This window comes from Mangifera indica, chromosome 14 (genome assembly GCF_011075055.1).
Source record: "Mangifera indica cultivar Alphonso chromosome 14, CATAS_Mindica_2.1, whole genome shotgun sequence".
NCBI lineage: Eukaryota > Viridiplantae > Streptophyta > Magnoliopsida > Sapindales > Anacardiaceae > Mangifera > Mangifera indica.
In genome coordinates this window covers 6,117,292-6,144,995 of record NC_058150.1, presented here as the reverse complement: position 1 = coordinate 6,144,995, position 27,704 = coordinate 6,117,292, and the positions used below count along the sequence as shown (strand labels likewise).

Sequence of the window (27,704 nt, the reverse complement as noted above, 5' to 3'; positions counted from 1 at the left end):
GAGAAAAAAATCGTAAGAGAAAAATTATTACTTTTCAAATTTTAAATAAAAGAAAATTATAAGATTTTTAAGCTTGAAAAAAAAATAATAAAATTTTAATTTTTTAAATTTTTTAATAAATAATAATTTTATTTTTAATTTTAACTAAAATTTTTAATAAAAATTATATCATAAATAATTATTGGAACTTTTAAAACTTTAGGGATGTTCATTTATGTTCCCATTGAATCTTTGGTGGGAAATAGTCCTTCGGCCATATAATAATAATAAAAAAAAACATATTTCGCTTAAAAAATTATAAACAGTAAAAATAATATTAAAAAAGCAAACACTGTAAAACAGCAACCGCTCCTACTATAAATAGACGGCGACTCAAAATCTGATGACCCATGTCATCCAATCCAATCTTGAGAAGCCTATTTGTGAATTCACTGACGAACTCTCAGAAATGAGTTTTCTTGCAGGAGGAAGATTAGCGGGAAAAGAGGGGGCATATTTTTTCCAGGAATCCAAGCAGGCCATCAACAGAATTGTGGAGAAAACCGCCACAAACACCAAGAATGTGACTTCACCAGCTTCATTGGGTGACCAGGAACACAAAGCGGACGTGCTTCCCGAGGTTTTAAGACACTCTCTGCCATCCAAGATTTTTGGTCGACCGTCTGATCCATCTTCTCTCTCCACAGGTTCCAAGTGGTTTCTACCCATTGACCCAAATGCCTCCTCTGTTTCACCTGATGCTTTGAATCCTCTCAGGGCTTACGTTTCTTTGCCCCAGGTCACCTTTGGGCCCAAAAGGTTCAATTTCGCCTATCAGATAATGTTAAAGCTTGTTCTTTTACGATATCGTTGTGTTTTTGGTTACTATTATGAAGATTTGTGTTATCTTAGTGTTTTTGTTCGTTAATTAAGGTGGCAATTGCCTAGTCAAGAGCACTCATTTTCGGCTTCAACAGCTAACGAATTAAGGCGGGACAAACATACACCTCATATAAACCCTGAGAAGTTAAAGGCCGCGGCTGAAGGTCTTCAACAAAGTAGGTTTTGTGTTCTCTTACTTGGTTAACAAAATTACCTCTTTAAAATAACAATCTTTTTCTTTTTATAACGTACTGAGTCAGTCTAACTTTAGAATAGCTTGTAAAAATGGAAAGTGTGTACAATTATGACTAAATGATTTATGAATTTATACCTAAGCTAATTAAGATAGGCTTGGTTCTGTTATTGAGGCTTATGATTGAATTCGATAATGTGTGCTGTTGTCAAATTACTAATTGAAAAGAGCTTATGTAAATTACAAATGATGAACATCAGTGGCATACGACATTGAGAATTGAGGTTATTTAAGAATTTAAGCTGATGGAAAGTTAACTTTGCTTGTGAGGGTCATGGTGTGTGACTAGAACTTTTGGCGACTAATGTGTAGCATTGTTTTTCATTTAGTAATTGATTTGGGAAGATAATAGACATCAGAAAAATGTTGGATAATATGACTTTATTTTTGTAAGTATGTGGTGCATTTCCCTTGTCACTATTCTTCTAGGGGAGGTTAACTTTATTGTCATCTTATCAGGTAGTGAATCTAGCTTTGTTTTTCTTTAAAATTGATTGTAGTTTGCTCTGTGTGTTTATGTCTTTATGTAGTTGGGAAGGCGTTTGCAGTTGCAACTGTGATTCTATTTGGAGGGGCTACTGCTATCTTTGGGATGACAGCATCCAAGCTTGATGTACACAATGTAATTACATTTCCTTTTTTTTTTTTTCATAATCTTGGAAATCTTGATCAACCTACCTACTGAAGACTGCAAGACCGGCATAACTAGCTTCTAGTTGTTATGCCTTTACCCGGACAAAAATTGGATTTGAGCCACCCCAAAATGACTATGTGAAAACCAAAGGATCTTTGTCATTAGAGAAGCATTGAATTGAGATCCTTAGAATTCAAATGAAAGTGATAGGTTAGATTTGTGTGTGGTGAGATGGCAAATACTTGAAGATGCAGGCTCAAACCCAGAATTGCCAACCTCCATCCTTATTATGTTAGCATCTCTATCTGCCTTTCTTACCGTAGGCGTTAGCTTCAGAGTCTTCATTTGCATTCACTTCATGTCAGTAGAAGTCAAATCTGAGGTATCAGCCTACCTAATCTGGCATATCCTGTTTCTCCCAACACAACAAACAACTATGCTTTTCCTCAAAGCTGGAGCCCACAAGGAAGAATATGAAATTGTTATATATATATGATCAGGATATATAAACATTAATAGGTGAATCAAAGGAATGAGTGGGAATGAGTTCCTAATAAGGAAGTAAATTCATTCCATTCTGCATGGTAAGAAATAAGAACACAAACCTTGCCATCATTTGGCTACAGTCAGTCACTTAGACCATTTCTATCAATGTGAAACTGCTATTCTTTTGATGTTGATATATTTATTTCATTCTTCTTGAGTATATGTTTTGTCTCAGTTCCATAGATTTCTGAAGGTAGATGATGAGCTTTACATGAATTGCTCTCTCTTTTTTTTCAGACTGATGAACTCCGAACCAAAGGAAGAGACTTGGTTCAGCCAAAATTTGATATAATAAGGGAGCAACTGACTCCTATGAGAACTTGGGTATGTAAAATGGAAAATTCTTTACATAAATTCTATAGATTCTTAGTTGGTAGCTCAAATCAATGCTTTTGATGACAGGCAGAAAACACACAAAAGAAATGGCATTTGGAAAACCAGGAAGATATTAAGGAGAAACCTATCATAAAGGAGCTTTCCAGAATTTTGGGTGCTAAAAACAGTTAGTTGATTTTCATGTAATTATTCTGTTTTCTTCAGATTTAATAAGGTTAGGCAAATAAGCAATTGTTCATTGTGTTGTATATATTTAGCAAACAAATGTTGTGTGAGTAGCTTATTTGTTTTCACTTTTGGACGCTAGTCTACATTATGTATGTTATAATATGAAACCGTTGGGTTTTTCACTTTAAAATTAATGGAGTTAAGCTTTGAATAATCTGAGTTATAACATGCAGTATTCTGATTGATGCGAAACCCACATTGTCAGATTTTAACTGTTTTAAAACATGTTCTTGATATTGATGAATCATGCTCAATCTCAAGCTTATTTAAAGGTTGAGCAGGCATTTTGGGTCCGGTTGATCATATGTACTCGCTTATTATGCATTCCCAGTTTTCCACCCATTTCAATAGCGTAGATACAAATACGATGCAGACTTCTCACTGAAGTTCAAATGCTTCCTCCACAAGTCTATCAGCCATCCTAGTCTTTTCCCGGCAAATCCAATTGTTTAGCTCTTCTCTTAACACAACAATAACCAAAAAATCATGCATCTTTCTTCTCAAAAACTGAAAAATCTATTACCCATCTCGAAAAAACACAGGCTCAAATCTTTCATGTGGTCTCCACCAAAACACAGAGACCCTCAACAAGCTCATGGTCTTTTGCACGGATCTATCTCACTGGAACAAACTCTATGCAGAGAAGATCTTCAATTATATTGAATGTCCAAGTTTTAGAGCTTTTGCGAAGAAGGGTGGTTTTTGCTTTTTTTTATAAACTGAGAGTAAATAGCTTATCGGCTGATAATTTTACGTACCCATTTGTTTTACGCTGATTGGGTGCATATGAGAGCTTAAGGAAGGTGAAAAGATTCACGGGCATGTAGTAAAAATTGGTCTTGAATTTGATACCAAATCACAACTCACTCATGGACATGTACCCTTTATTGGACAAAAATGCTAATTTGAAAAAGTTTGATTAAAGACCTGAAAAAAGACTTGGTTTCTTGGAATGTGTCCATATCGGCGCACATTAAGTGCAGGGGATTCGAGGACGCTGTTAACATTTTTCTCCAGATGCAACAGGAGCGTTTGAGGCCTGATGTGGCCACGGTTGTAAGTACTGAATCAGCATTTACAGCATTGAAAACTTTGCAACTTGACAATGGAATCCATTGTTGTATTAATGAGAAGCTAGAATTCACTAATATAATAGGAAATGCTTTATTCGACAAGTATTGCAATCGTGGTTGTTTGAGTCTGGTGTGTGTGGGCACGTGAGTTGTTGGCAGCTAGATGAAGCAACAGAGTTGTTTGACAGAAGTCCAGTTAGGGACATGGTTCTTTGGACAGCTATGATCAATGGGTATGCGTAATTTAACCGGTTTGATGAGGCAGTGGCATTATTTCAGGAGATGCAATTAAGGGGAACTAAACTGGATAAATTCTTATTCTTTACTCTCCTCACAGGTTGTGCTCAGGTGGGAGCTCTAGAGCAAGGAAAATGGATTCATGAGTACACTGATTGAAAGAAAATTACAGTGGGTGCAATTTTCGGTGCTGCACTTACTGTAATGTATGCAAAATGTGAATGTACAGAAAAGGCTTTGGAGATATTCTATAAGCTAAGGGAAAAGGACACAGCTGCTTGGACTTCAGTTATGTGTGTTCTTGCCATGAATGGAGAGACAAACAAGGCATTAGAGTTGTTTTCAGCAATGAAACTAATTGGGGCTAAACCTGATGATACAACCTTTATTGGTGTTTTTAACTTTTAAGTGCTTGCAGCCATGGAGGATTAGTCGAGGAAGGGCGCTAGTTCTTTGGTGCTATGACAGAGATATATCAGATTGGGCCAAAGCTAGAACACTATGGGTTCTCATTGACCTGCTTGGTCGAGCTGGACTGTTAGAAGAAGCTGAGTAGTTGATAAAAAAGATACCGGATGAAAACAATAGCATGTGGTTCTACTTATGGTTCTTTGCTTAGGACCTGCAGAATCTATATCAATGTTGAGATGGGTGAGCAGCTGGCTGGATTGTTAGAGAAAATTGAATCAAGTAATTCCAGTGTTCATACACTGCTTGCCAATAGATATGCCACTGCTGCCAGATGGGAAGATGTAATAAAGGTGAGAAGGAAAATGAAATATCTTGGTGTCAGAACGTTCCTGGGTGTACTTCAATAGAGATTAATAGCACCGTCTATGAGTTTGATGTTGGAGATCCGTCTCATATGAGAATGAGGGAAATATACTACATGCTGGCTAGAGCGATTATGACATCGTTAGGTTCAAAAGAACATGAAGGAAGAGATGGCCTAGTTTCTGTAGCACTTTTAAGAACAAAATTGCCTTTTGGGCGCTTTCAGTTGCAGGGTAAAAGATTATTTGGTTTGTTGCAACTATATTTCTTGGTATAATTAATTTTATGGTCTTATCAGGTGACAAATCTAGCTTATAGTTCTAAAGATAGAGTCAATGGAAGTTTTGCGTGGCCAAACTTCCTAATGCTGTGTTTTTACGTATTTTGTATCGGGGAAGGCATTTGCAGTGGCAACTGCGATTGTGTTTGGAGGGGCCGCTGTGATATTTGGAATAACATCGCAAGCCTTGCCATTGTTTGTGTACAATCAGTCACTTGACCATCTCCACCAGAAGGAAACTGTTTATTGTTGTATTTGTTTCTTTCCTCTACCGGAGAGGTTTGTCTGCATTTCATAGACATGAAAATAGGTGATAAATTACAGAGCTGATCTTTCTTTTTATTCAGAAAGATGAAAATTGTACCATAGGAAGAGAATCGTTCTTATGAAAGTAATTCTAATAGAAATTGTCTGTACACATTGAAAGAATGGGTTGAACAAGCTCCAAAGTTCACTGTTCATATCATTACTGAGTTCTGAAGTGAAGACTATAGAAATCTAATACTCTGTTTTTCCAGTGATCTTTAAATGGCTCCTCATAGCTTATAATCCATACCTGCTCCATATTTCCATGCCTCAAGATGCCGCTTCCACTCATACTGCATCCTAGAAGGCAATGCACTCAACAATGACCTTGCAGGAGATGCAATGAGTTTTAGTCTGAGAGAAAACTTGTCAAACAGATTAATCTTGAGACATCATATGATGGCACGATTACCTTATTAATGGGTCAGCAAAGGTAGATAGAAATGTATAGTAACCCAACATGAAAAAATGTCCCGACCATTCAACAAGCACAGGAATACCAACCTGAAGTTGAACAAATAAGAAGGCATACTAGCAGACAACAACCAGTTTGAGATTGATGCTCCGTTGTGACAAAAATGGAGATTAAGCTGTGCCACAACAGGATTCATTAATTACCTGCTTGAATATTGATGGAAGAATTTGAGGTTTACTTAGCATTACAAGGCCTAATGTCTTGGCAAGAGGCCCAAACTTTATAACATCCTGTGACAATATAGAAATTTATATGAAAGTCAGCAGAATAATTATATTAGATTTAGTTGGTTTAAATTGTATGCTGAAAAATCCAGCCAAAGGATGAGAGGAAATAACCTGAAGAAATGGTCTTAGAACAGGATCGCCCAGTCTCTGGTGAAGAATGAAAATTAATAGGGCAATCTAAAGAAAAAGGACAATAACACAAGTCATAGAAGTGAGGAAGTTTTGTATTTTCCCCAATATTATGTACCTGCATACTCTGGAAATTGATGTAAAGAAGCTCATTGATAAAATCCGGTGAAACGTGAGACTGCTGCTTCGCTGACATTGCACGTTGAAATAGCCATGAAGCACTTAAGTTAGGCTGCACTACACGAATTTAGTCAAAATATTTTAACCAAATCTCCTAAACCATACGGCCAGAAAATACAAGTCACCAACCATGTATGGATTCAGCAGGGACAAGCTATATGAGTCAACAAAATCTCCAATGATTGCCTCATATATTCCTGTATTCAAAGTTTCTACATTGATTCCAAGCCCTATAATTCAAAGGTCCTGTGAATGATGCTGTAGTAATTGCTGTAAAAGTACATACCTGTTGATAATCTCCCAAGGTGCCGAGTCAAACTCCCAAAACCACCAAATGAAACAGGTGATTGTATGCCACTAGCATCACCAAACTGCAGAGAAAAAAATCTGTTACAGTGGCATTACATTTCTTACGTGCTGTAAACGATTGGATTCTTTGTCAGTGTGCAGCATAAACCACCTGTATTACACGATTAAAAGCAGCTGGCAATGGACTGTCAAGCCGATCCTCCCCAATGAAGAAATTAAGATGTTAGATTTAAAGAGCATTCGGTTTCCCACCATATGCAACTCAAGAAATATAAGATTAATTTCTGCGTTTGATAAAGGGGACAACGAAATCACAAATGAAGGCCTCAGACCTTGCACTTCAGGAAATGAAGCATATATTACCTGTCACGATAGGTAGGGAAGATTCCATATACAACTCTCAGTATCTCCAGATTGTCAAGAGATACTCCCTACAAGTAAAAGGTTGCATCATCCATTATTTTTATTTTTATGTGAGGGTGTTACGAAGGAAGAAAGTTTGTCCTTAAGTTGATAATATGTCTAAGAGATGCTAACAAATTTCTTTACTATAAATGAAAATTAACCTGATATTCTGGCATCAAATCCCAGTAGTCTTCTAACAGTTCTTCCAGTTTTGGGGATCTCGGTTGAGGATCAATATAAGTGAACATATAAGTGGTGCGATCGGTGGGGCCAGAGCCAGATGGAAATGCCTGAAATTAGTGTCAAAAAAGGAAACAAGAATTGTGAAAATTAAGGATAAAAAATTGAATACCTCCCAGAATAAATGTACTTCTGAATCTCCAACTTTCCTCACTGTCGAACTGCTATAAATCACATCACTTGTTGAGTTATCCTTAAAACCACGAGCACAAGATCCGACAACAAGGCAAATGCCATCGGGCTTCCTACCGCGTCTTATCTATAAATGACAAGATAACTAAGATTTCAGAGGTAGTTGCAGCCTGCTTGTGGGTATGGGCTAGATATTAAAGATGGGTAACATATAAATTTTGAAACTTGACTTTCTACGTCTAAGGATGAAGATGAGCTCATTAGTTCCTCATTGATTCAACCCTCATATTTACTAGGGTAAACCTAAATTAGTAATCAATGTAAGTATATACAAAAAAGAAAAAGAAAGAAAACTCAATCTTGGGTCCAAGTATTGCTCCCAGACAACCGTATGCAGTAAGCTTAATGATGAAAGGATACTGCAACACTTTACATGATAATATATATGTATAAGAAAGGACACCAGACCTGTTTCACCACAGGGGAAAAGTTCCCCATTGAATCAATGATAAGACGGGATGACAGGATGTTGCCCTCAACAAGTTGAATGACCTGTGAAGAAACAAGCATTCATGTAAACTGACAGTTAATTAGCAGAGGTGTTTTACACAAGGCAGATTTAAATAGTTACATCTTTTGTAGGTAATCCAATAGACTGATGTAGTGAATCGAAGTAAAACTCTACACTAGAGAATATTACCAAATTTGCAACTGCCAATAAACTCACCGCTGCATCCTCATATATGCAAATGTTGGAGGCACTGCAACCCTCAAAGATAACCCCGCCAAGGGAAATAAAACGTTTCTTGACAATCTCAATAAGCTTTACAGGTCTGAAATTAAAGTCAAATATGTTACCGGTTCCAGAGCAAGGATATATTTATTCGTCACAGTCAAAATTAATTTCCAAACAGCTTACAGAGAATAAAAGTGCATCACCACTACGTGTCAACAAAATTATACAGAAGATTGAGGAAATAAAATAAATATAAAATACAGAGTTAGATTTGAACTTAGAATTTTCACACAGAATAAACCTTTGCTTTTTTTCAAATCAATTATCTTCTCAAAAACCAGATCAATAATACAGAACTACAAAATCTAAAACTTCTCCCATGACAAAATAGAATCATTTTATCAGCATTAACTAAAAAGTTCTCTGATCCATTCTTCAGATTTCTAAGCCCTGTGAGGGCATTCTTCAACTAAGTTACAGCCTGATGCAGATACTATGCATGTAATTCTCATCAGAGAAATCAGTGACACTCATAGCAATATAACTGACAAAAGTTCTGGATTTTGAGCTAATATACATAATGATGTAAACATATGGAACAGAGTTCCCACACATTAGATGAGGTCATTTATAACAAAGGTAAGAAACATGGTAAATTAAATATTTTGATTAACGTGTTAAGTGTTGTATTGTAGCCATTACTGACTGACAGAACCCATAATAACTCCTAACTGTTATCCACGTACAAGCATATACATGTGCCTGTGTGGATGATATATATGCGCACAGATTTTGACTGATGGGACAGACATGTTCGACCAACTTCAAATCTAACATTTTACGATAAATATGACTGTCTATAGCAAGAGTACAATGCACATTGAATTTCTTTCAGAGCATGAACATGTGAAATCAAAATTAATAATAATCCATACTATGTATTCCTAGTTTTTTTAACTAGAAAATGTACAATGGAAAGAATTACTTACGAAACCCCAAGATTCAGAATATCTTCAACCCAGATTTCTCCCTTCCCCTCAAATCCACATCTGTTCTGCATAGGTTTAGAAATGCCAAAAGAAAAGATAAAAAGCACATATAGAAATGGTATCAGAACCAAAGATGTGACATAAGGCATACTTGGCAGTGGGTAGTACTGTTTCTCACAGCTATGCAACCAGTGAAAAGGACTTCCAAGCATGATAAACTCTTTCTCAAAAACATTATGTTTGGGAAAACATTTTCAGGAGAATTTTTCTTTCAGAAACCATATGAACTTAAGCATACCCATCAATTGTGAAGTTTGAAGAGCTTACAGGATTAAATTTTGCAGCTGTAACTTGTACAATGTCGTCTTCAACCAGAATTCCAGATTCTACAAGCTCCAAGAGCTCCTTCCTTGATATATTCCATTCTTGTTCCCTCTAATCATTGGTTTCAAAATGGAATGGCATCTGTTAGAACACCCAACAGTTTAAGCATATTTTGTTTTATAAATATATCTTTTTTAATAATGAACTTCACTATGCAGTATACCCCTTTCAGTATATTTCTTTCCACGACAGCAACACGAAGACCTTTAAAACTCAAGGCTGTGGCTATGAAGATCCCCAAGGTGCCTCCACAAACTATAACATCAAATGTATCGACTGGTTTGTCAGCCAAATCAGACTGGCTAAAAAGACCTGGAATGCTAGACACTAGCTGCTGGGGTTCTTGCACAACTGCATATGAGAGGTAGACATCAGCCCACAGTGAAAGAATTAGCAGCACATTGTATGATAAATATCCAGCCCTAGAGAAAGAAATAAAATATTACTTGTTTGAGCACAGCAGATAGAAGACCATATCCTGTCCAGCCTCTTTAAGGCCTCGTAAGAGTATGCTCCACCAGCACCACCAACTTCCCCACTAACTGAAATGCTTTCCATTATCCTCTAAGAGTTGACATGAAAAATGTCCCAAATAAAAAATTGAGAATACTATGACTTAACCACTCTACTAAATTAAAAATGTTAATTCCTGGTTCAACAAATTAAGCATTGCCCGTATAGTACTTTCCACACTACTTAATCATAAATCTCAGACATGTACACAACTTCACTAAATTCACAATATTAAGAGAAACATTACAAAATAAATAAAGATAAAAAGGAGCTATTAAATCTATATAGCACAAGTTCACAATAACAAGAGCGAAGAAATTTTCAATATTATTTGTACAATTTGTCTATGAATACACGAACCATACCTGGGTTCTAGAGGAAGCAACTGACTGTGCTTGCAAGCATACAATCTTTTGAGCTTTCCTTTCTCTTCTTTGAAACAAAGGATTCACTGATGGACAGTGAAAGACTCCATTAAAGTATTTTAGCTGAAGCGACACCATTGCTTGTAAGGTTTGAGACAAAGCAAATTCTAAAGTTTCACTCTCAAATATCACTGGTTCTCCTTTTCCTACCTTTATCATCAAAAACTTGAAACAAGTACCTTACTGTTATTTATAATTTTTGTGTTAAAAGAACCTGACACGTTAAAGACCAATACTCTCTTTTGTCTTCATTTCACCGGAACGCCCGGTAAGTTGTAAACCCTGCGGGTCAATTCTTAAAGGTCACCCACATGTGACCCGACAACCGGGTTCCTGAGGATAATCAATTTAAACCTCAACTCCAGGGTTTTAGAACAAGCTCGGTCTTGCGTTTTCATCTTCAACCTCTTTGATATAATCTACAGAGATTAACAACAGGTAAATACCCAAAAACTGTATTTCTTGAAAATTATTATCTCTGCCTTATGTTTGGTTGCTGAAACTGGGAAAGATTGTTTCCTTTTTCTTTTTTTTTTTGTAAAATAAAGAAGTATCTAGCCATCTAATTTGTAGCGTCTTCTCCTTCCCTGATTTTTCTTTGAAACCAAACAGAATTTAAGGCTTTACTGTATCAGTTTTAGGACCCGCGCTAATTCATTTTTTTCTTCATACTGTATATTGCTCTATTTTTTGTAGTAGTTTTGATCCGAAGAGTCTAAACTCTCTAGTGTGTTCTTGAACTGTAGCATTTCTGCAAGTAGATCATTTTATGATGATAGAATAATGCTTAAATTGATATCACCAAAGCTGATCAAACTAAGAAAATAACTGTTCCCCCAAAAAAACTTATATTTTCGATCCAGCCTATGCATAATTTTGAACCTGTAAAAAATTTTTAAAAAGTATGTTTATTTCATAAATCATAGTGATGTTATTGTCTCTATTTTTTTAATATCTGGATCTTGGTATTCTGAATCAATTCTGAATGCATATAGTTAATTTACATGCTTAAAACTTTTGTAAGACCAGATCAAAATTTTCCATTTTGGTGTGTGACTAGCATTGAAGCCAGAAACGTTATATAGGCATGGCAAGTCTGATTGCAGCCCCAACTTTCGGCCTGTTATCTGTGAAGAAAAGCAGCGGAGGCTGTACAAAATTGTATGACAAAAATAGGCAATGTCATGGTATAAAGGCAATGCGAGCAGAAAAATCTCTAGAGGAATTGTATAATGTGAGGGTGGAACGCCAAGTGTCAGCCAATCGACTGAAGGAGCTTGGGGTTTCAAGATGGTCAATGTGGAAGACTGGCAAATGCAAGTTGCCGTGGGATTGGCAGGTAGATCAGTTAGTTTACATTGAGGAAGGGGAAGTGAGAGTTGTGCCTGAAGGGAGCCGGAGGTTCATGCAATTTCTGGCGGGAGACCTTGTTCGTTATCCCAAGTGGTTTGAAGCTGATCTTTGGTTTAATGGTCCATATCAAGAGCGTTACAGTTTCCGAGCATATGGGGATGACTAATATTGCTTCAGTCTTATCTTCATCTGAGTTTGCCTTCACATCTTTCTCTTCTCAGTCTGTAGCATTTAGAGTAAGAAATATGCATCCCTCTGCAGACAATATTTGTAGTGTTATTGGTGAATGGATCAAGGGATTTCTATGAAATGGCATTTCCTCTCATAATCATTAGTGAATTGCTTGGGATAATATGAAATGTTAGGAAAATGATCTGGTATCTTTACGCTGTTGAATCATTCAATACAAGCATATAAAGGATGAAAGGTGTTGCTAGGTAAACCACATACCAGCCAAAAACAATCCAAGATTTTGGTGAAACTCTGTTTATCCGATGCAATAATACCAACTTGATCATAACAATAGTGATGCTGGTGTATGTGAAAGCTGTTTCAAATTTCAATGGATATGGACTGCTTTAGTTAGTAAGAGCATCCCGCTGTTATCATTAGTTTACAGGCACAACTGTTTTCCAAAAAATGAGTACATGATTTGGTCAAGCATGGCCCTTAAATCTTTGGCACTGAGAACTCTACTAAAGGACTAAGGCTAAACCAGAGCCAGCCAAATAACCCTCCCTAGTCACAAGTAAAAACCAGCAGCACTCTCAAGTATGACACAAATTCAGAACCCAAGTTAAGATATGACCGAAGCTGCAGTGCATCTTAGTGACAAAGCTTCCCTTGTCACATACAAATCATCTAATCCCAAACTCCAATCACAATTAGTCATGAGAATTTGTATCGGTAGCCACTGGACAGTACAAATAAATACGCCGAGATTGTATGTACACTTAGGGCTTAAAAGTCAACAGCAAAAACCGAAGGAAAGTTAACACAACTTAGGCAAAAAAAGAAAAATCTCTTTGCATAATTGCACAAAATAAATATTATCAGATAAGAAATCCGATGAAAAACTACAGGTATAACCAAATCCCTTATGATACACAATCTCCATGACAAGAGAAACAGGGAAAAAAACAAATAAGGAATGAGCCGAGAACCCAGAAAAAGAAGTGACCTTGATATCCACACACCCCATCTTCGGCTTAAAATATTTAGCTGGTAAGATTCACAAAATATGGACCCAACAGAAGTGAGACCAAACAATCCCTATAAAGCACCAGTTTGCTCACTCACTTTACCACCCACCATGACTAAGGAGAATAGACTCTTCTAATGTGCAGGCAGCTCTCAACCACTGGCAGTAGCCCGTGGGCTTGTGTTGGTGGAAATGGCAACAGAAGAGAACTTTGAGACAAGCACAGCCTCATTACTTACAGCCTTGGAGGCAGCCACATCTTCTAAGCGTTTCCAGGTCAACTCCCGTTTCTGCAATAACTCTTTCTCCTTGACCTCATCCTCTTGGAATCTGGCCAAGCATTCATCAAAGAGTGCTTGATCAGCATCAGAAAATATTTTCCTGACATTCAATGTCAAACTCTGAACAGCTTGATTCCAGTGACCCCGTGTGTTTCTCTCCAAAGCTGGAAATATTATAGGCAGTATCACTTTACGGTTCATGTTGATCAGATTTCTTATGTGATCATTGTTCCACAAGAACAAAGCACGTTCTGCTACCTGGCAAAGAAAACGTGTTAGATCAAGACCAAATTCAGCAAGTATCACACTAGGCATGCACAAGGCCAAAAAATAGAACTGCCCTTACCACTAATATGACCTCTAAAGTGCCACAATATGTTTAAAGAAAATGCAACTTACCAGTAAAATCTTATTGCCCTCTACTCCACAATCAAACCTTCATGTTTCTGACCATTAAAATGCCACATTAGACAATCCCAACTGACCTAAAACTTGGTTTGAAGATTCTTTTGTCATGTCAACTATCAATTAATGGTAGCCTATAACTTACATCCCTCTAATATAGCCTAAAGCGCTGTAATTGGAAAGATAACAGAGGATAATTAGTTTTGGAATCAAAACATAGAAAAAAAAGAAACAAACAGATATCTCTTCAGTTGCAGGCTCATGTAGAATGCATCCCACCCAAAAACCACATTAATACAACCAATAAAAATATTATCTTCATACATATAAAAAAGCTTTGGGCCAATTCTCATGGTCATGAATACTACTAGTTGGGATCAGAAGTAGTTCAAATTACATAAAGTGAATTCTTGTTACTAGAAGAAGAGAGGAGCCTTAAACAACTTTATTGTGTAAAATAAAACACGTCATGAACACAAAAGCACTTAAATCAGACACCCAAAAAAGAAAAAAAGAGAGAGAGAGAGAAAATAATATAACACTGATTAAAGCAGTATTGTATTTTTCCTTCAGCTGAAAAAACTACAAAGCATGTGTAATTGCAGCAAAATAAAATGGGGGTATTGTCCTGCATTAAAAAGATATCAAGGTCTAAACTGGCCAATAACAAGGTAGGATGGAGACTTGACATAAACAGATAATTTTTGGTTATCAAATTAGGAGATTGTGTATGAGAAAGTAATATATAATGTTTGAAAGCAAAGCAGGAAACAAATTGGGCATAACAAACCACACTGAGAAACGGTGTCATCTACACAAAGTTAGAGATTTTTTAAATATGCATAAAAAAATTATTATGAAGCAGAAGAGTAGCTTTATGATGCAGGGGTATGCTGATCTCCAGTCAAGATGAGGAAAAACTGAAATAGTAATCGGCAGTGATCTACGTCACTAAGTAAAACAAAAGTCGTATGCTACAAACTCTTGATTATATTTTCTGATAACAGCACCAGAGATATCAATTTGTAAAGATATAACTTTTTTGGAAACAAAAAATCAACCGCATTTCTAGACCAAGAAGAAAATATGACTTTGAAAAATGTAACTAAAATGACAAAGAAGCATCTGTGACAATGACATTAAATGGATATTAGAAAACAGTTAATAATGTCCTCAATATACAAGACCATCTCCTCAATAAAGGGATATATTTAGGTACTTGGAGTGACCCTAGCATTGTGATCATCCAGCTCAGTTTAGAAAGAAAATGGTTAATTTAATTATTGACAAGGTTATGCATAATAATTCTCGTAATTGTGAATATTCACTTAACACTAGACTCATATATTTTGAAGTCAACAATATGACAGCCTATTATTAGCACCAGCACACATCCAAACAGGATCTGCTAAATTATTTAAATGTGCCAATTCATGTCTTATAATACATTAACATTAGATAAACAAAGTTGTTAATAATCTTAAAGAACAAGGAGAGCAAGTAATCACCCATCTTGCAAACTCAATTTAATATAGTAACAGAACGGATAGAAACTAAAAATAAATAAATAAATTAATGATGCAAGAATACTGAAAAAATGTTCATATAACATGAAACCTCATAAATATTTAGTCATCATAAATTCCATAAGAAGTCTCCCTATGAAGAATCATAGTCACAATGAAACATGCAACTTGAAAACAATTGGGTAACTAACTATAACAACATTAATACAGAGAAAACACACCTAATTGATACAGTTATACATAGTATATAGAAAAGACAAAGGTAACATCATTGATACCTGAAAATGAGAGCTGTTGAGGCAGTGACTAATTTGGCGAAAGAGGGGGACCATGCATCGTTGAAATTCTGCAGCCTGAGTAGCTTCTAGAACTTCCTCCAACTCACCAAGGAACATAACCTCCTTGGAACTATTAGTTAGGGGCCAATACTTCAAAAGACCACGAATGACAGTATCAGCCAGCTTAAAATCTTTCTCCACAAACTGTGTAATACAATACGAAAGTTGTTGGTGGTACATTGTTACACACTTGGGTTTGTGAAGAGGAATCAAAGCACGGACAAGGAAAAGCTTGTGCTCTTCCTTCAAAGGTAAAGCAAACCCATTAATAATACTTCCCAAGATCTCAAGCAATTCTGCAGTCCCATTATGTTTTTCTGTCTCGAAAATAAATTGATAGAAGATATTGTTGATAGCTTTTCTGATAAATGGCCGATGCACCATGAACTTGCCATAAATCCGGTGAAGAATTGTCTTCAAATATTCCCTCTCTCTGTGGTCCTCAGAGTCAAACAAATCTAAGAGTCTCAACACAAATGAATGGTCGATATATCTTTTAGCAAGCTTGGAATCAGTCTCTTGCGAAGCCACAAATCTAAGAAGAATTTCATACACAATCTGCAGATGAGGCCATGCTGGCTCCATAGTTAGTTCCTCCTCATCCGGGTCATATATTTCCAAGCCATTATTATCAGGATTTGAAGAGGGAAATGTTCTAAACAAATTAACAGCTACCATCTTCGTAATCTCTTGCATTGCAATCTCATTGAACTTTGATGTTACAGACGACAAGTATTCAACAAGCTCAAGCAACGTTTGCCTCTTTATGTCCTTCTCTCTAACATTCTTTGTGGGGTCACTAAAATCGAATACAACACAACACATATTCAACTTCCTAATGAACAAATTCTGCTTTTCCGCACTTGAAACATCCCTAAAACTTGGCAAAGGCTCGTAAACACCAGACCCTACTTGAGTTGCAGTTGGAACTGACTTCTTACCCTGATTCGACTTAGACGTTGGGGGAACAGTCCCATTGTTCATGCGAGAACCCAACTTCAAATTTGTTGAATTGGGCACTTGAGATGAATTTACAGACTCACTGTTAGAGTCATAGTTCGATGACTTTGAGGGCTTTCTAGGTAATTTACCCAATATGTTTTTTATCATATCTACAAAGCCCTAACCCCAAATTTACTCAAGAAACACTAAAATTTTTCTATCTCCAAACAGCTCAAATTGTACACATTTCTATGAAGAATAAATTGAAGAAAAAAAGCCCTAATTGAAAGTCAACAGGCAAAACGAGTCTATGTACTTGAGGATATACAATTCAACGCTACGTTTTTTAAAATAAAACCACAAAATTTAGAAGAAAACGGTGAAGAAAAAGAAAATTACGAAAATGAAGGCATAGAGAAGAGAAAAAAGCAACTTACATTGACGTCATGGTTGAAAAGATCAGAGAAACATCTAGGAAGGAAAGAAAGAAAGAAAAAAGCAAGCGAACCCCTAAAAATCTGATCTTCAACTGATAAACCCTAACCAGTAGCAAGGCCTGTAATTTGCCAAATCGTTTTGAGAGAGAGAGAGGGAAATTAAATGAAAAACAAGAAAATTAAAACAAAGAATCTAAAATTCTAATTATAGTAAAGATTAAAACCCTCTCTCTCAGTCTCTGAATTTCGAAGTGTTTTAAGGCAAAAGCAAAAACATGGAAGGTTGGAACTGAACTAAAACTCACAACTGTTTCGTTCCACTTTCTAGTGTTGAGTATTTGATGTACAAGATGGATTTTATTAAATTTACCATTATGCCCTTGTTTTTTGAATGTTTATGTGTGACTAGTAATTACGATGTAAGAATGGACCTACGATAATCACATATTTGTAGGTGAATGGGTCCCATCATCTGATGTCTGTGGATCGTAGATTGTGTTGACCAGGTCCTGTCTCAGATTTTTTATTTTTATTTTTTTAATTTTTGGAATTTTCAAGCTGCATATACAATTCAATAAATAAATCCATATAAAAAGGCTCAGTATCAGTCACTTGAAATTCACCGAAATCTAACGGTGGGGACTGATTTGATTACCCTAAAGCCATTAGGGAATCGAGATTATGTAGATTAAAATTTTTTTTTGTTAAACGATAAAAAAATAAAATATTAAAATTTCTTTTATTATAATACTTTATTTAAAATATTAATTTTAATCTAATTTAAATTATTTTCGTATAAAAAATTATAACTCTAATATATTTTTTATGTGGTATTATATTTTTCGTATTATATTTTATTAATTTCGTAAATGCAAGTAGGTTGGCAAATGGGAAAAAAGGGAGCAAAGCATTGCCACCATTTAATTCAACTTAATCATTAAATCGTTTCTACTGAACTTTCGGTGTAAATATTAATTAGAGAATAATATCATAAAAGAAAAAGCGGGACCCCTCTTCATTTTGCAAGCATGCCATGCCACCAAACAAAATTGAGTGATTTTTTTCCCTACAAGAGGTTTGTCTTAAAAAAAAAAATTCATCTACTAATTATATAAATTAATTATTTTAACGAGAAATCTATAATAAAAAGTTAAAATTGTTATTTTATGTCTTAGAAATTGAAAGACGAAATAAAATTAAAAGTTGGGGTAAATAAAGAAATCAATTCAATCATTTTAAGTTGATTTGATTGAAACTGAACTTACGACAAACCTAATTGAGCTTTGACAGATAAATAGAGGTCCAGAAATGACAACTAGATTTTCAGGTTAAGTTTTTCTTCCATCTCAAACCCTTAACAATTTCCAGTATTTTTTTGTTTAGCTAATCCAAACAAAAAATTATGGTTTTTTTAACGATATAGCGATTGCTGGAGATAAAAAGCCATCAAGATGTTGTATCTAGATTGAATGTAAAGCATCCACAAACCACTTCCGCTTTGATTTTGTCTCCCTTGCCCCAAAAATTGACAATATTTTGGGATTCAATGGAAACAAAAAGTGTTTCAACTTTGCTAGTTTGGGTGATGCTCAAACTAGACTATTATACTCTACGACCATACACTCAAGATCCTTGTCATTGGCCATAAAAATCAAAGCATTAAGGTTTTTATCATGAAACTGGTCCTTGAAGCAAATGTTTTCATCGTTGTAAAGAATGAATATATTTGACATAACATGATAAAGCGATATGACATGCTTATGTGGCATGAACTGACATGTTTCTTAGTTGTGGAGAGTTTAATTTAATTTAACTTTCCTAGTATTAATGAGTCATTTATTTAAAGTTAGTTTCCCAGTTCAATTCAATCTTTTATTGATATTATTTTTTTTCTAATAATTTCAAGAATCCTATTTTGAGTTTAAAAATATTTTATATAAAACTCAAATATAAATTTTATTAATAATTTGAATTGATTCACTAAATTAATTGACTTATAAGACTTGTTCTTTTGTATAAACTTATTTTTATTTTAATTAGACAAGGAAAACTCAAACACATAAATTGACTAGTTTAACCTCTAATTAATGCTAAATTCTAGGAAACTAGGTTTTAGGAAATAAACTGAACTTTCAGAAGAATTTTATTAATAATTTGAATTGATTAATTGAATTAGTTGACTTATAAGACTTATGCCTTTAGATAAGCTTAGTTTTCTTAACTAGAGTATGAAAGCTTAAATACATAAGAAAAATTAGATTAACCAGAATATAAATCTTAATTAATTTCAAATTCTAAAAAATTAGGATTTTAGGAAATAAATTGAATTTTTAATTAAACTCTCTACGACTAGAAAACATGTCACCTCATACCACATCACTTTGTTTTGTCACACCAAACATGTTGTCATATCATCCATAGTTACCACATCATCCACTTGTTATCTCTCTTGTTTTTGGTTTGTTTTTTTAATATCTTCATTCGTCTTTTTCATTTAACTCATATTTTTCTTTTAACTTCTTTTTTTTCTATAATTTAGTCAGTTATCAATAAAATTCATATTTAAGTTTTCTTAAAAATTGTTTTACAAATATTATATAGAATTCTTATTTATCTCTTTATCTGTTGAACGATATCAACCTTTTTGCATCATTGTGAACAATATCACAACTTCATCGTCATTTGTCCTGCATCAAGTAATATCAAAGCATAAGCCCACTGCCATATATATTTTTTGAGAAACTAAAAAAAGTCATTTCTTTTCTAATTTTGGATTCTATTGTATTTAAGAATTTTAAATCAACTTTTATGTGTTATAATTTACACCATGGTGCCAATTCATTTAGTAATCAAATTGTAAATACCATGGTGTCAAAGTAGATTTTCTGTTGACACAGTGGAGTTTTCCAGTTTTGAATAGGAAAGTGTGATTTAAGCATTTAGTTAGCTGGGAAATATGCTCTTAGGTCAAATTATGGGTGGGGAATGTAAATCACTCAACAAAATTTAATGCTTGTTTGCTCACAAATTCATGAAGTTTGAGTTGGATGCAGAATAAAAAAGTTTGAAGGACCTAACCAAGCCAAAGGCATACAATTGTCAACCATGCTTTACCAAAGAACACTGACCATTCATTGGCAAACCTCTAACATCGAGAAGGTAATGAGCACAAACTTTTAACAAGTTTCCCAAGGAAACAAAAGAACACGGGTTTGATGAACTGTCAGTAGTAACTTATAAAATATCAGGTCAGAATCATTATTAAAGCTGCTCATGTCATCTCTGAGAAATATCAGTAACTTTAACAACTTTATCAGGTCTGTTATTTCTGATACGGAGTAAAAGTTAAAAAAAGGAAGAGAATCTATGCCAAGATTTTGCCTTCTTTATTCAGTTTCTTCTACCATATATGGTTTGTTCACTGTAAACCAAAATCAGAGGGCAAAACATTAAGCCTCTGCAGAATTCATCCTTTACGGAGACTTGTCTGGTGAACCCAGTTGGGGCTAATTGAAAGAGTAGAAAATTGACATTTTTTCACTACGTGGGAAAGTAAATATCACTTTCAACATGAATGTGATCCAGTTGCACACTTGCATAAAGAGACAAACACCATCAGAAAGGGGCTGAAAACGTGAGAGGAAAAGTACTGATGTTACTTGTGATGCAGGCACTTACCAGAACCGTTTGAGTATGGCGAAAAAGACATAGTGATTGCAAAATCACTTGAACCGAAAATAACTTGAGTGGCAAAGAAAAAATATTCACAAGTCATTTTGTTTAACAAAAAAATTGTGGCAGTAGTGACCTGTGACCTCTATGGAGTCTGACAAACTCGTTTCCCCTGGAAATGAAAACTCCATTAACACATGATAAAGTATATGAATGAACACTTGTGACAAAGCCATACCCGACTCTTGAGCACAGCCCCCGTTTAACAGTTGGTGCTTATTACAAACTGAAACTGGGTAGAGGATTAAGCAAACCCATCAAAATTAACTGAATGTCATCCACTGCTTCATCACGCTGAGCCATTCCAGCATATGATCAATTGGCAAGTCAAGCGGTTGGTTTACTCTATATTACACATTTATGCCTATTCCTACAGGTAAAAATATGTACAAAGCTGTACATATATATATCTTAATCCACTGACAAAGCACTTGACATAAGCTGCAACGTTAATCTTGGGACCTTCCTGCCAATGCTGGGGTGTTTTCAAGATCAAAAAAGTAGAGCCATTATCACATTATTTGCAGAAATTATGCTAGAACAAGCACATCAAAACAAGTCCATAGCTTCTCCTAGTTTTAATGTGCTGTCATGGACTCATAGGTTCACTTTTTAAGATAGACAAGGGCACTATTATGCACAGATTCTAATCACCAAGGCATCACATAACAAAAAAGTCATCTCTAAAGTCTAGCACGCATACAAACTTTGAGACATGGTAAACTTGAAAAGCCTCTTGTTTGTGCAAGCACAGTATCTTCTCTGCACTGTATAATTCCACAACACAAAGATGAGAATGATAGCAATGCTGGAGCTAATGTGCAACAAAATCAGTACCTCCTCATAGTGCACCATGATCACTTGATCACCTTTTTCTGCGCTTTGTCTCCACCTGGCAAGAAAATCAAAGAGAAGACCATATCTCATTAAAAAGAGAAACAGCAACAGCGGCTGATTTGCAATCAAAGCATTGTAAATATTTTAACACAAAAAAGGACAATTGTAAGATTGTTCATACAGGAATTTCAAAGATACCTTTGTAAATAAGCCAATTCCCCTATTTTTCTTACCATACTAAACAATAAACATATAAATGTTCCATGGGAGATAAAATGCACTGATGCATGATTATACTTGGGTTTCAAGAAATTAAGTTAACTACAACTTGAAGACACCAATCTTTTGCACAACCTATGCAGCTCACACGGAACTATTTCATTTCCCAGAGGGCAAAACTCCAACTTCAATTTACTTGTTATACATAAGGTTGTGTACAGAAACCATGCTTCCACCCAGATAATCAGTACCAGGTTAAATATAGGGACACTAATCCACATCAGCATCATTCCAAAACCTTAATGGATTTGAATTCATATAATATTTTTTTTACAAACCAGAAATCCCTCACACCTGTTTTGCAAGCCTGAGTTTGAAACTAGAGGCCCACAGAAACCTAATATACAGGAAACAATGGCCTTTGGCCATGTAAGCACTAACATTCAATGAAAATCAATCAAACACAGAAATATGTGAACAGAGATCACTGTTCTGTTAGGAACAAATTTGACATACAAGCTTTATGCTCGGTGCTCATTTAGCACGAGACATTAGATTGAAACAGCAATGTCAGCAGCCTAGTGATACAATAAAAAGAATTGTAAAATGTTAACCCTTTTCCATGTGACACATCTAGCAATAATGAAATTCCTTGAGAAACAGTACTGCCCAAAACCACAGGAAAAAAGGAAAGACAATCAGAATGGGGATTCATCCAAGGAGCTGGCCCTTTCTTAAACTTATATATCATTAGTGCCACAAGCTGGCCAGTGATTGACCTGACCTCACTAAAATGGGCCACAAACAAACAGAAAACTTCTATTGCGATTGAAATTTCCACAGTAATATGACCTAAATTTGATCAGAACCCATATTAGCTCCGTCTGAGCAACAAATGTGGTGTGACAGAGTCTTGCAAAACTGTAAAAGGACCAAAATATTATGGTGGGTGAACAAACCCAACAGGTGAGAATGATACTCCTATAGTCATGTCTTGAATTTTGAAATTACCAAAGCTGGAGATAATAGCCCAACTAGTTTCTGTCTTGACTACAATCAACCACAGAGAAAGAGGAATAACAAAAGGACAAAAAGTGCTCAAACCTTAGCCTCCACAGATGGGGATACTGGGAACGCATTCAAAGATCTTTTGGCATCATCACCCGATGTACAATCAGAGCACAGAAACTGATCCAATTTTTTTGCTTCTTCAATGGTCATGCCCATACATGAAGGATGAAACCTGAAAAAATCAACAAATGTCATCAGGAAACAAGAACACCATCAGTATCTTCAACGTTACTTCCACAAATTTCATAATTTTTAAGTAAAGAGAGCAATGACCACCAAAAGCAGAGATACAAATCTCTTGCAAGCAAACTGCAACATAAAAAGTCAAATTACACAGAACACATCCAAAGAAAAAACAAAACATACTCTCAAAATTACAGATCATGTAACACAATGAAGAACACTTGTGATAGATTTCTCATTCTAATTTTCTCGATACAGTACTACAGAATTTTTTTAGTTTGCAATAAAGCCTTCATAACCTGTTAGACTAGTATAAGATCCCATATTAATATGTCAACCATCTTATATGATGGATAGTATCTGAGATACTATGCTTCATTAAGTTAAATATCTTTCCATAATTTAGACCAACTCTTTGTCAAAGTGGCCTAAAGACTCACCTAAAATGTATAATCCCCATACGCAATATATAATATATCTTAAACATACTCAGCTCAGCTCTTCATGTAAATTAAGGTTGAAACTAGTTGGTAGACAAGTATAATACAATTAAAAGTCTCAAATCTTCATAAATAAACAAAAAAAAAAAAGCTTCAACACGTAAGTTGAAGTGTAAAGATAGTACTGTAAAAACAAAATGCCAACATGAGAAACTCCACAAGTAAGAGTTCATATAGACTAAGTTCAACATAATTAAATGGTTGACATTTTGATTTGGAGTACAGGAGGTAGAAGAAATTACTACATATTATCCTCAAATGTGTACCTAAGCATGCCATGACAGAAATATCAGGAAATTTTGATAATACGGCAACAGTGTGGAAACTAACTGTATATTAACAAGCAAAGAAAATGCCCAGAAAACTGTAGCCTCTATATTATTAATCCTGTGCAGATTTTGTATTAATTATCTTCACTTCCTATAGAGCAATAGCATGAAAGACAAAGATTCTGAAAAATTAAATACACAATATTATACAATACCGAGAGGACAATCAATCAACTTATGTCTTAAAAAAGCACTACAGCTTTTAGATAATTAACAGCAATTCAATGCATCAATTGCCATTTAAAACTGAGGCACACACATAAATCTAAGCAACACCATTCTACAGGAAAAATTGATCAACACAATTATTGAATTCAGTAAAGCATATGCAGGCTAAATACACAGCAAGACAAATTTGAAAGAAAATTCAACATTAATTCTAAAATATCCTTTAACAGCATCACAGAAAGAAATTAAGAGAACTGAACAGGGTAAATCATACAATTCATTTAATACTCAGGTAACTTCTATGATTACAAAATCACTTAATTGAATATCATCTACAACATTCAAATGGACAAAAAGAGAAACAAATTCTATACCATCATTCTAATTACATAACAGGAAAATGCATGCAACTTTACCAATCCTTGCACCCCTCACACTGCACCATCAGGTCATCCGGGTTATAAGGCATCTCACACTTGCAATACCTAGAAAATCAAACCCCAAATGACATAATTAGTTCCAAAATTAAATCTACCAAAATTATCAAAACCAGGCAAAAACACACAACAATGAACGTGAAAAACCAAGCAGAAGAACCACAAAACATGCATACTCACACGGCAACACGGTCTGGAGTGAACGCTCCGGTGGCAGCCTTATATTCAAACCTACAAAAATAATCCTCTGCACCAACATTCTCAAGCTTAGTGTAGTTCTTGAAAGAGTGCACTATACATTTTCCTTCAATTGTGTGGGCACTTTGTACATCATAGTGGTCAGATAAAAACAACTCTTTGGCTCCATGAAACTGTCTCCGCCCTCCGATCGATTCTTCAGGCCTATAATACCACCTAACACGAACTTTGACGTTATTCCGATGATCGGCCTCGATCTTGTCAACGCGTGCCACGTATGGAGGCTTATCAGAATCCGATGGTCTCATCAACACACAATCACCAGCTGCGAACATATAACATACAGAAAAAGAAAAAAAAAACAAAAACAAAATTTAACTAACCCGAAGTCATAAAAACATAAAATAAAATCTGGGATTATAATTCAATACTAAAAGACCTATTAAAATAATCTGGGTTCGTAGAATTGCATAGAAAGAGGATAAATTTAGGGTTTATGTAGTGGAGACTCAAATTAAAAATCTGGGTTCTTGAGAGAAAGAGAATATACACACGTCTAACAATTTTGTTGGTGCCTTTGATAGAATAAGAATCGAGGTCCTTTTTGCCAGGTTTAGTTTTTGCCATGAAAAACTGGAGTGGAAGCAAAAGAATGCAAGCGAAATGTATCGAAAAATTAAAATTGTTCACTTGCTCGAAAGGATTTTGTGTAGTTTAAAATTAGGGAGAGAAACAGAGAAACCCTAGGAAGTTGTTATGTGGACAGATGAAAAGGTCTAGTTGAATCTTGAATGGTGAGAGAGAAAGCAGTTAGCGAAACAGAGTAGATGACACGTCAGCACCATAGATGATCCAGTTAGCGAGTGATTCATGCATGCAAGAGCAGGACTGTTTGATTTATGTGCTCTGTCTTTACTGTTTTTGTGGACTATTTTGTGTTTCTATTTCCATACTGCTAAAATGTCGCTGTCCATATAGGCAAAACAATTTATATATTAATTATTCGGCCAAAGCACTCGTTCCGACCCTAGTTTTACCCTATTGACAAAATCACACCCATCACTGTTAAAAATTTAAAACACCTATCTATAAACTAATTTTTATTTAATTTTTTTATTAGAAAGAAGGGTAAAATTGTTATTTTCTCTCTAAACCCTAAAATCCTATAAATTTATATCATTTTTCCTCCTTAATTTGAAAAACTAACATTTTCCCCATAGAATTAAGTTTTAAAAAGTGACATTTTCCTCCTTTAAAATTTTTGGACTATTTTCCGACCACTCTCTCTCTTCTAGTGATAACTCTCCCTCTGACACCTTTTTCTCTATCTAAAGCCCTCTCTTTCCAACTGGATTTCATCTAAATTCAAAGAATTCAAACAAAACGCTTTGTCTAGATGACAAAGGCATCATCTAGACAACGGTGACGCATCCAAACCAAGGATAAACGTTAGAGATGATGAACCTTTGGCCTAGATGCATTGTCATCATCTAGACGACAATGATTTGTCTAAACAATGCCTTCATCATATAAATGAAAAGTTTCATTTGAATTTTTTGAATCTAGATAAAATCAGTTTGAGGGAGAGAAGACACCGAAAGGAGAGCTATTGGTGAGAAAGAGAGAGCGGTCATCATTCGTCAGGAAATTTGAAAAGGAAAAATATCACTTTTTAAAACTTAATCTTAAAGGTAAAATATTAGTTTTTCAAACTAGGAAGAGAAATATTATAAATTTTTAGAGTTCTAAAAAATGACAAATTTATCCTTCACACTAATAAAAAATTTTAATAGAAGTTAGTTTATAGATAGGTATTTAGATTTTTTAACTATCGTAGGTATACTTTTAAAACTAGACTAAAACTTAGGTGAGGAATAGTCCTTTTAGCAAAATTATTTCTATAATTTACTAGAGGGAACGGAGAGCTTTTTAAATTTCCAATCCAAAAATTTCAGTACAAGGATGGATTAGATTTTATTTGTCATAAGGGAGAGCATACTTATTCTTTGATTGGACGGCAACATATGAAAATCTAAAGGCCAAAAGACTTAATCCCACCCAAGGTTTGTTGTATCATTAAACTAATACTTAAGTATTGAAAATTTAAACTCTTATTTATAAACTATTTAAACTAACAAAATTAGTTAGTTTTAGAGTAAAATCATCATTTAACCAGTGATATATTAAAAATAATAAAAAAATTATTTATTTCCCCTCTTAATTAAAAAACTAATAATTTTCTCTCAAGGTTAAATTTTAAAATGTTACATTTTCTTTCCTAGGGTTTCTTTATTTTCTTTCCTTTTTTCGGCGTTGTCTTCAATCAGCTTCTCTCTCCCTCCCCTTTTCCGACTTCCCCTTTTCTAGTGTCATCTTTGGACGAAAAGACGAAGCAATCATCTTCGTCAAAGACAAAGACAAAGACAAATCGTCTTCATCTTTAGCAAAGATGATTGTTTCTTCAGAGACAACATCTTTGTCTGTTAGTCCGAAGACAACACCAAGAAATGGGAAGAAAAGGGAAAGCTGGAAAAGGGAAGGGAGAGAGAAGTTGGCCAAAGATGGTGTCAGAAAAAAGGAAGAAAAAAAGAAACCCTAGAGAGAGAAATACAATATTTCAAAGTTTAATTTTAAGAAAAAACTGTTAGTTTTTATGAACAAAAAATGAAAATAGATAATATTTTATTATTTTTAATATATTACAAGTTAAATAATGATTTTACTCCCAAAACTAACTAATTCTATTAGTTTTAGTAAGCCATGGGTGAGAGTTTACACTTTCAATACTTACGAGATATCAATTATGAATATAACAAACCTTAGGTGGGAATAGGTCTTTTGGCCAAAATATAAAATGCATGCATCGGGAAAGGGC

General features: G+C 34.9%; 5 protein-coding genes and 1 pseudogene across 15 annotated transcripts; 3 read left to right on the top strand and 3 right to left on the bottom strand.

Moving 5' to 3' along the window:
• The first annotated feature begins 361 nt into the window (after nt 1-361).
• On the top strand, nt 362-3,012 carry LOC123195898. Its single transcript, XM_044609761.1, has 5 exons — nt 362-798; nt 913-1,037; nt 1,645-1,736; nt 2,532-2,618; nt 2,697-3,012. The coding sequence occupies exons 1-5, from the start codon at nt 383-385 to the stop codon at nt 2,799-2,801; spliced, it is 825 nt and encodes a 274-aa protein (XP_044465696.1). The 5' UTR covers nt 362-382; the 3' UTR covers nt 2,802-3,012.
• A 70-nt stretch (nt 3,013-3,082) lies between these two features.
• On the top strand, nt 3,083-5,457 carry LOC123196574 (annotated as a pseudogene).
• A 123-nt stretch (nt 5,458-5,580) lies between these two features.
• Nucleotides 5,581-10,841, bottom strand: LOC123196131. Of its 5 annotated transcripts, none has more exons than XM_044610024.1 (18): nt 10,613-10,839; nt 10,181-10,298; nt 9,898-10,085; nt 9,678-9,785; nt 9,351-9,415; nt 8,353-8,458; nt 8,094-8,177; nt 7,606-7,752; nt 7,415-7,543; nt 7,212-7,279; nt 7,000-7,033; nt 6,826-6,910; nt 6,669-6,736; nt 6,478-6,591; nt 6,342-6,377; nt 6,147-6,233; nt 5,941-6,059; nt 5,581-5,855 (listed from the first exon to the last, which is right to left on the bottom strand). In XM_044610024.1, exons 1-18 carry the CDS (start codon nt 10,829-10,831, stop codon nt 5,759-5,761), a joined length of 1,872 nt encoding a protein of 623 aa, XP_044465959.1. In that variant the 5' UTR covers nt 10,832-10,839; the 3' UTR covers nt 5,581-5,758. The 5 variants fall into 5 exon arrangements, 3 of the variants coding, with proteins under 3 accessions (XP_044465959.1, XP_044465960.1, XP_044465961.1); XM_044610025.1 differs by having other exon boundaries at nt 5,941-6,032; nt 10,613-10,838; XM_044610026.1 differs by lacking the exon at nt 6,669-6,736 and having other exon boundaries at nt 6,478-6,548.
• Nucleotides 10,842-10,979: 138 nt separating this feature from the next.
• On the top strand, nt 10,980-12,335 carry LOC123196137. 3 transcript variants are annotated; one of them, XM_044610034.1, is made up of 2 exons: nt 10,980-11,110; nt 11,733-12,335. In XM_044610034.1, exon 2 carries the CDS (start codon nt 11,760-11,762, stop codon nt 12,189-12,191), a length of 432 nt encoding a protein of 143 aa, XP_044465969.1. In that variant the 5' UTR covers nt 10,980-11,110; nt 11,733-11,759; the 3' UTR covers nt 12,192-12,335. The 3 variants fall into 3 exon arrangements, with proteins under 3 accessions (XP_044465969.1, XP_044465970.1, XP_044465971.1); XM_044610035.1 differs by having other exon boundaries at nt 10,984-11,110; nt 11,702-12,335; XM_044610036.1 differs by having other exon boundaries at nt 10,997-11,110; nt 11,697-12,335.
• Nucleotides 12,336-13,026: 691 nt separating this feature from the next.
• LOC123196133 (serine/threonine protein phosphatase 2A 59 kDa regulatory subunit B' gamma isoform-like) lies at nt 13,027-17,474 on the bottom strand. 2 transcript variants are annotated; one of them, XM_044610028.1, is made up of 3 exons: nt 15,717-17,474; nt 13,907-13,953; nt 13,624-13,765 (listed from the first exon to the last, which is right to left on the bottom strand). In XM_044610028.1, the coding sequence occupies exons 1-2, from the start codon at nt 16,884-16,886 to the stop codon at nt 13,927-13,929; spliced, it is 1,197 nt and encodes a 398-aa protein (XP_044465963.1). In that variant the 5' UTR covers nt 16,887-17,474; the 3' UTR covers nt 13,624-13,765; nt 13,907-13,926. The 2 variants fall into 2 exon arrangements, with proteins under 2 accessions (XP_044465962.1, XP_044465963.1); XM_044610027.1 differs by lacking the exon at nt 13,907-13,953 and having other exon boundaries at nt 13,027-13,765; nt 15,717-17,472.
• Nucleotides 17,475-20,993: 3,519 nt separating this feature from the next.
• On the bottom strand, nt 20,994-25,779 carry LOC123196135 (chromatin remodeling protein EBS-like). 4 transcript variants are annotated; one of them, XM_044610031.1, is made up of 6 exons: nt 25,384-25,779; nt 24,812-25,154; nt 24,611-24,679; nt 23,048-23,186; nt 21,725-21,779; nt 20,994-21,654 (listed from the first exon to the last, which is right to left on the bottom strand). In XM_044610031.1, the coding sequence occupies exons 1-5, from the start codon at nt 25,454-25,456 to the stop codon at nt 21,753-21,755; spliced, it is 651 nt and encodes a 216-aa protein (XP_044465966.1). In that variant the 5' UTR covers nt 25,457-25,779; the 3' UTR covers nt 20,994-21,654; nt 21,725-21,752. The 4 variants fall into 4 exon arrangements, with proteins under 4 accessions (XP_044465966.1, XP_044465967.1, XP_044465968.1 ...); XM_044610032.1 differs by having other exon boundaries at nt 20,994-21,362; XM_044610033.1 differs by having other exon boundaries at nt 20,994-21,779; nt 25,269-25,779.
• Between the last annotated feature and the right edge of the window lie 1,925 nt (nt 25,780-27,704).

Bases quoted from the DNA above. Each gene is read 5' to 3' on its own strand.
- LOC123196131 (XM_044610024.1), bottom strand. From the start codon at position 10,831: ATGATAAAGGTAGGAAAAGGAGAACCAGTGATATTTGAGAGTGAAACT. The intron at 6,911-6,999 runs GTGGTTTATGCT...TTTTCTCTGCAG, and splicing joins CTTTTAATCGTGTAATACAG to TTTGGTGATGCTAGTGGCAT. The intron at 6,234-6,341 runs GTTATTTCCTCT...ATATTGTCACAG, and splicing joins TTCTAAGACCATTTCTTCAG to GATGTTATAAAGTTTGGGCC.
- LOC123195898 (XM_044609761.1), top strand. From the start codon at position 383: ATGACCCATGTCATCCAATCCAATCTTGAGAAGCCTATTTGTGAATTC. The intron at 799-912 runs GTTCAATTTCGC...TCGTTAATTAAG, and splicing joins GTCACCTTTGGGCCCAAAAG to GTGGCAATTGCCTAGTCAAG. The intron at 1,038-1,644 runs GTAGGTTTTGTG...GTCTTTATGTAG, and splicing joins GGCTGAAGGTCTTCAACAAA to TTGGGAAGGCGTTTGCAGTT.
- LOC123196135 (XM_044610030.1), bottom strand. From the start codon at position 25,456: ATGGCAAAAACTAAACCTGGCAAAAAGGACCTCGATTCTTATTCTATC. The intron at 24,680-24,811 runs GTGAGTATGCAT...TTGATTTTCTAG, and splicing joins ACTCCAGACCGTGTTGCCGT to GTATTGCAAGTGTGAGATGC. The intron at 21,780-23,047 runs GTTTGAGCACTT...TTTTCTTGCCAG, and splicing joins CCCCATCTGTGGAGGCTAAG to GTGGAGACAAAGCGCAGAAA.
- LOC123196133 (XM_044610027.1), bottom strand. From the start codon at position 16,886: ATGATAAAAAACATATTGGGTAAATTACCTAGAAAGCCCTCAAAGTCA. The intron at 13,766-15,716 runs GTATCAATGATG...TTTCTTTGCCAG, and splicing joins TCAACAGCTCTCATTTTCAG to GTAGCAGAACGTGCTTTGTT.
- LOC123196137 (XM_044610034.1), top strand. From the start codon at position 11,760: ATGGCAAGTCTGATTGCAGCCCCAACTTTCGGCCTGTTATCTGTGAAG.